The sequence below is a fragment of the Myzus persicae genome, unplaced genomic scaffold (assembly GCF_001856785.1).
Source record: "Myzus persicae strain clone G006 unplaced genomic scaffold, MPER_G0061.0, whole genome shotgun sequence".
Lineage (NCBI taxonomy): Eukaryota > Metazoa > Arthropoda > Insecta > Hemiptera > Aphididae > Myzus > Myzus persicae.
The window spans coordinates 1-7,228 of NW_019101465.1; the positions used below are offsets into that span (position 1 = coordinate 1).

Below are 7,228 nucleotides of genomic sequence, written 5' to 3' on the forward strand. Positions count from 1 at the left end.
ATTCACACTATCAAAAATGTTGTCTTGTTTTGAGCTGTTTACGGACATAATAAATTTTCAGCTTTTTTAGTATTTTTCCTATGGTTGCCAATAAAATTGTATTTGTTGAGTAAAAATGCTTAAAAATTTAATACAAGGCTCTTAATATAATTAATAGTTTTTAAATCCTAGGTATAAGAAAACTACCAAAAAATTTACAAAACAGATAAAATATGCAATACATTGAATTTGTAAAATCAATTTTTGTTTTTTAGTCATTGCTTGAACAAACTATTGATTAGAAAACTGAAAATTTTACCCGCTACTAAAAATATTTATGCATTTAGACCGATAAGGGGAAGATAACAGACTTTTTGTTGTTCAATTTTGATTCTGAAAATATTTAAAAATTTGTTGACTTTTTTCTAGGTCATTTAAGAAGTTTACTAATTTTTTTTAAATAAAAAGCCTTAAAATTAAGATTTTATAAATTAAAAAATAGTGATACAATTTGTATTTATTGTAGAAAAATTACATTTTTAATCAAAAAAGTGCTTTTTACTAACATAGTTCAAAAAATAACTAAATCATACATATTGATACTATTTTCATAGGTAATTAAGATCGGACCATTGACAAAATATATTATGAATCGAACCACAACTATATTAGGTATACTCAAGGCTGGGCATTAACGAGTTAAAAGTTAAAATTAAGTTAAAACGTTAAGTTACTTTTAATTAAGTTAATTAACTCGTTACTTTTTTTTGCAAATTAACTTTTAACTCAATAAGTTACTTTTTTCCAAGATAAACGTGTTATTTTCAAGTTAATTTTATTTCAAAAGTATCTAAATTAAGTTAATTTTCGTCCGAAGAATAATGGAAATTTTTGAATGGATTTTTACTTTGATATATAAATATCATGTTAAATTTCCCCAGTAATTTTCTTGAGCTTAAAGAAAAACTATCTAATAAACCATATTACCTATGTGTCTGGATTTTTTTATTTTTGCAAATTAGCAAATTTTAACTTTACACTAAGTTAAGTTACTTTTTTTTCAAAGTTAACTTCTAACTTAACGAGTTAACGAAAAAAAATACGAGTAATTTTTAACTTAACTTAACTTTATCATTTTAAAATAACTTAAAACGCCACTGCCAAACGCTGAAATGCAATAACACCATTTGGATGGGTAAATTATTGAGATAAAATATTTTGAGTAGTTTTTACACGCACTTATACATGGAAACTATGAATATACAGATATACTTGTGGATTATATTATGTATAAGGTACATGCCTTAATTTTACCTTTATAAAACCCCTTAAAATATTCCCCACCCGCCGTTGGCCATATCAAATTGTGTTAATTTAATTTGTTGTACTTAATTTAAATTGCAATATTTTGTGTATATTGGGTACGAAAATCAGGGGGGCGCGGCATACGTGAAATAGGGAATGGTAAACAAGCCGACCCCGCGTAGCGTATCCCGCCTATGATCCGGGAAACGGGTAAAACATCATATTGGTGTACGGAAACAGTTTCATTGTTCGAACTTCAGATCATAGGTAAACACTTCACCCATCAGCTGATCGAGTTTCGCTTCTATATAGTTCTATGGTTATACCAATAAATTACCATGCTAAGATATTAATATATTATTGTCACAAATCTTCGTCTTTTATTTTTATAACATAAATTAATGAACTGTTGTCTGTTGATAACAACAAATAACAATATTATTGTGACCGTCTGAGTGACGACAACCGCCAGCCGGCTAGCTCCATAGGGGTTTTGTGTATATTAATATCTTTCATATTCGACTGCCTGAAATATTATATAATATTAATTATTAATATCTATAATATAGATATCAGTTTATTTATAGATGTATAATGGAAAAATTGTTGTGTTGACTGTCGACATTATTCTGTGTCCTGTGACGAACTAGGCACACTACGACCTCATTCCTTACCGTTATAACATCATAGATGTCGTTAAAGTTAACCGTTTTTTTTTGAGCATTAGGTACCTATGTGTATTTTTGATTTTAGACAACTGTAACTTTTGCAATAGATTTTCAGTTTTCGTATGGTTTCAAGTTTGTACTACTCTTTTGAAATTTCTCATAAATCAGGTATGTATAAGTATAACATTCAAATAAACTATTATTTATTTAAATAGGTATTACCTATGTAAATTAATATTGTAAATAGTGTTTTTACCATAGACATAGTAATATAGACATAATCATGCATTACTTGGGATACGATTATGTTGCTAATGGCCGTGCAAAACGAGATGGTGTAAGGTAAGTTTGCAACATTATACAATTACCTATAATCATCTGTATTTTTTTAATAAACTAAGTAGTAAGTACCTTATATTAATTTAATATCTTTGAGTACCTTATAATAATTTAATATATTTAAGTACTTGTGTGTAACTAAATACCTACAAAGTTTTAACAGGTGCATTTTAATGTTAAAATGAAATTAGTATAAATAATTTCTGTTGAAGTATTAAGTATATAATTTAGTAATCACACTGTAAAAAATCTACTCATAAGTCATAAGTAATATTGTTACACTGTAGATTAATATAGATTAATATACAGATAAATGTAGTAATGTGAGAAGTATAAATGCTGAGTTTACACATTGGGATCTCAGATGTACCGTAGTAGGTAATAATATAGCCACGGTAGAATTATATAGTTCAGTCAGTCAAGTTAAATGACTCTTTGTGTGCATATGTTCTCTGATTAATATTATAGTTCATTTATATAACAAACATTTTTACTCTTTTCTTAATAACCTATTCTATTCAAAAATTTCATAACACCTATCTTCATTTATAGATATTGGAAATGTGCTGTTTCAAGAATTAATTTTTGTGCTGGTTCAGCTAAAGAGATAGCACCAAACCAATATCAAGCACTAAGTACCCATAACCATGCCCCTAACATTCCAAGTCCTATTATCACGTTCAAACATTGTTTAAAAAGAAGAGCTGCTCAAGAGACAGGATCTTTAAGAACCATATATAGTGAAGAGTCTTTGCGGTGAGTTAAATATAGAGTTTTTGATTACATCCAGGTAAAATAAAGTGGGAGTTTAATTAATTTTTTTCTTATTTTGTTCATAGATACCATGATGCAGCTCTTCAGTATCCTTGGTCATCAGCCGAAAACTTAATGAGACGTGCTAGACGAGATTCACTTCCGCCTATTCCAGCAAGTCTTCGTGAATTAGGTGATGTCTTTGAAAACGGATTGTTGAATAGATACTTTTGCTGCCGTGAACGTATCATGTACAAGACTTGCCTTAGAGATTCAAATGGATTTTATTCTGTAGTGTTTGCTTGTAATGAGTTATTGGATGAAATTATTCGTTATAGTGTAACCGAATTACATGCCGATGGTACTTTTAAAGTAGTTCCTTCCAATTTAGGAGCAAAGCAACTACTAGTCATCCATTGCATGATCCAAAATCACGTAAGCAAATTAATTTGTATCATTAGTATTTTACTTTAGTACTCAAATATATTTAATTGTTAAAAAGTAGTAGGTACATAAAAAGAAAAAAATTATAACTGAGAATAAAAGTTGAAGTTTTAAAGTTTAGAAGAGCCCACTATGTGTTTAATGTCCAGACACCTAATACATCTTTAATCCGGCTTGAACTGCTACCCCATTTAAATTTCCATGCAACCTTAAAATGTCCAGCTTTTTAAAATTGTCAGTTAATAGCTAATGTTTAATATTACCTTAAGTTTGTAGGTTAAAGATACTGTAAACCTAATCTAGACTTTTTTAAACTTTAATATATTATTTGTAGTTTGAATTTTAATTATTAAATTAATGTACCTAACTTATGTTTAAATAATTACTTTGTTTTAGTCTATTCCTATATTATTTGCACTCATGCAAAAAAAATCGAAAATTGCATACAATGTTATTGTTGAATTTTTACGGTCATTAGCTCCAACATTAAGGCCAACTAATATAATGACTGATTTTGAGCCAGCCTTACGTGATTCCTTATTGGAAAATTTTCCGGAGGCTGTTGCACATGGGTGTTGGTTCCATCACAATCAGGTTAGTTGATTTAAGTATTATTTTTTTATTATTTTAATCATATAATATTATACAGTGTGATTCCTTTTAAAGTTAACACTAAATAATTCTGTCCAGTGACATCGGATTAATATGCGGTTTATACATAAATACACATTTCTTGATGATTTTTACATTTTTAGATCTTTCCGTGTACGCATGCGCAATAAAACTTGCATTTTTTTAAATGGCAACAGGTGTTTTGAATACCAAATTCGGATAGACCGAATTTTTTTAAGTCGATTTGGTCCTTTATACCATAGCTATAAAATCAAAATTGACTAAATGGCAACCAGTGAAAATTTTGATTAAAATTATTGAATTTTTCATATTCATATTTCAATTCATAAAATTCTAGTATGATTGTTGAAAAATTCAATAATTTTAATCGAAACTGACTGGTTGCCATTTAGTCATTTTTGATTTTAGAGCTATGGTAAAAAGGACCAAATAGACTTTCGGTCCATCTGAATTTGGTATTCACCTGTTGCCATTTAAAAAAATGCAAGTTTTATTGCGCATGCGCACACGGAAAGATCTAAAAATGTAAAATTTATCAAGAAATGTGTATTTATGTATTCCCTATCCCCTCCCGAAAATCGCATATTAATCTGATGTCACTGGACAGAATTATTTAGTGTTACCTTTAAAAGGAATCACACTATATATTGTTAAATTATTAATGATATAATTTTTATAAAATATATGATATTCAATGAAAGCTTTAAAAAGTTTTGAATAATATTAAGAATAGAGAATGTTTTTTTTCTATTTCCAGGCAGTATGGAAAAATGTTGTGAAGCTAGGTTTTTTGCATTTGGTTAATACAAATGATATAGCTCTAAAAATTATTAGAATGCTGATGTCACTTCCTTTATTGCCTGCTATGTCGATGCGACTAGGTTTTGATGAATTGCGTCTTTACTCCAGAAGAAATAATGTCAATTTTGAATCCCTTTTTTCTTACTATGAAAGGTACATTACTATTTGAGGTTCTTTTAACTTATTTATACACTTATACGTGTAAATTCATATTCATTATTTTAATATTTTACATTTATTTTATAGGTTCTGGTTAGATAGAATGGGAACACAATTTGTTTCTGTGTATAATTGTCCTCGGCGAACAAACAACAATGTAGAATCATTTCACAACCAACTGCGTCTTAAATTTTGTTCTGACCATCCAAACTTATGGATTTTTATTGGTAATTACTAGATAATTAATAGGTGAATTACCAAATATGTGTTAAAATTTGGTATATCTACATTTAAAATGTTCAAAATATTTTTTCAACAGAAAAGTTATGCGATATTAGTAAAGAGTACCATGTTATGATTGGTCAAATAAATAATGGAAGGAGACCTACACGCTCTTTAAGTAACCAGTTTTTGGCCAATGGAAGGCAAATACGCAATGCCACAGCAGAGTATGACTTACAGCTGATAACTCTTATGGACTTTTTGCATAGAGTATCATATTCAGTTGGTTCTTATGTAAATCGCCAAAGAAACTGGGTGAATAATATTGAAAATCAAAATCCTCAAGAAAATATTAATGCAAGGGACATAGATAACAATTTGCCTGCACTTGTTGAAAATCGTAAGTGTTACTGAGGTAATAACTTACTGCAGTATAGACAATTTTATAATACATGCATTTTTTAGGTGTATTTGAAGTTGAAAATATTGATAATGCTGAGGACAATCAACTTCCTCAACAAAATCCTCATTTTGAACATACAGAAAATGACAATGGTAAGCTGAATAGTCATTGTTTAAAAAATTATGTAAAACCTGAAAACCATTATGAGCCAAGGGAGTAGTTAGAAAACAATTTTTGTTTGTGAGGATTACGTTAACAATTATATTTTTTGATTTAGATAATTAAAACCAAATGTATTACACTTTTATAATTACCTATTTAATTTAATTTGTGTGATCAAAGTTGGAACGGAACTAAGTTACGGATTTGGTTAGAATAATGTATTAGGTTAATAATAATTTTTATATTTGAATAGCGTTAAACTCCAATTTTCCCCAAAGCTACAGTCTTCATTATTATATATTATTATGGTGATCAAATTCATACATTTTACAAGATAAAAAAAAAAAGTTAATATACACATTGTAATTATAAGTCTTTTGTTCTGTAGGTGAAATTATGGTTGGAGATGTTGAAAATGAAATTTCCATCACATCAGGTAAAATAAAATAATATAGTTGTATGTACCTTCTTATAATTTGTTAACATAGTGCTAATCTTTATAAAGGTTATTAAATATTAAAAATTACTATACATTTTTTATGATTTAAATGTGTTTTAACTTTTAATATAACTGCTATTTAAGAATGTACATTTTTTTCAGGCGATGAAGAGGATTATTTCACACCGGAAGATAGAGATCCCGACATGCAGTATATGATGGATGTTGAAACAAGAAGGCGACAATTGGAGTTAGAGCAAATACCTTATGTCAGAGTCCCGGTTATTCTTCCGTCTTTAATAAACATAGATGAAATGTGTATCGTTTGCAAAGATGCTGAAAAAACGCACGCGCTGATCCCATGTGGTCACAAAGTAGTCTGTGAAGAGTGTCTGAACCTTTTAGATCCAAAACGTTGCCCTTTGTGCAATTCAAATTTTATTACCTCCCTCAGAGTTTGGTGAAAATGTATTTAAATATTTTAATTGTATTATGTACTTATTGTGTAACTACTTAAGTACTATAAAAGAATTCTACAATAAGAAATTGTATAATTGTATATTTTTATCTCAAAATTTATTTTTTGAAATTATGGCTGTTTCATATTATAACATTGACCAACAGTAATTAATTATTTTAATTATAATTATCTTTTTAACACTAATGGGCATACCCAAATAAAGAAAAGTTATGTTTTAAAAAATTGTTGTATATTCATTTGTTAACCCTCTAAAAAACTAGAGAAGAATATCAATCTAGTATACCTATATTTTAGTTTAAATAACTTTTATCGGATTATTGGGATATTTTAGAATTATTATACAAATACCTATAGTTAAAAAACATAATTCAAATGAAAATTCAAAATTTTACAACTCAATCCATGAAAGAATATTAATATTTACTACAGTTACAATTGTT

General features: G+C 28.1%; 1 protein-coding gene across 1 annotated transcript; it reads left to right on the forward strand.

Annotated features, from left to right (window-relative positions):
- Positions 1-2,593: 2,593 nt before the first annotated feature.
- LOC111029235 lies at positions 2,594-6,917 on the forward strand. Its single transcript, XM_022308187.1, has 9 exons — positions 2,594-3,047; positions 3,131-3,479; positions 3,885-4,082; positions 4,879-5,075; positions 5,169-5,308; positions 5,401-5,703; positions 5,769-5,858; positions 6,257-6,304; positions 6,470-6,917. Exons 2-9 carry the CDS (start codon positions 3,180-3,182, stop codon positions 6,769-6,771), a joined length of 1,578 nt encoding a protein of 525 aa, XP_022163879.1. The 5' UTR covers positions 2,594-3,047; positions 3,131-3,179; the 3' UTR covers positions 6,772-6,917.
- Positions 6,918-7,228: the final 311 nt, after the last annotated feature.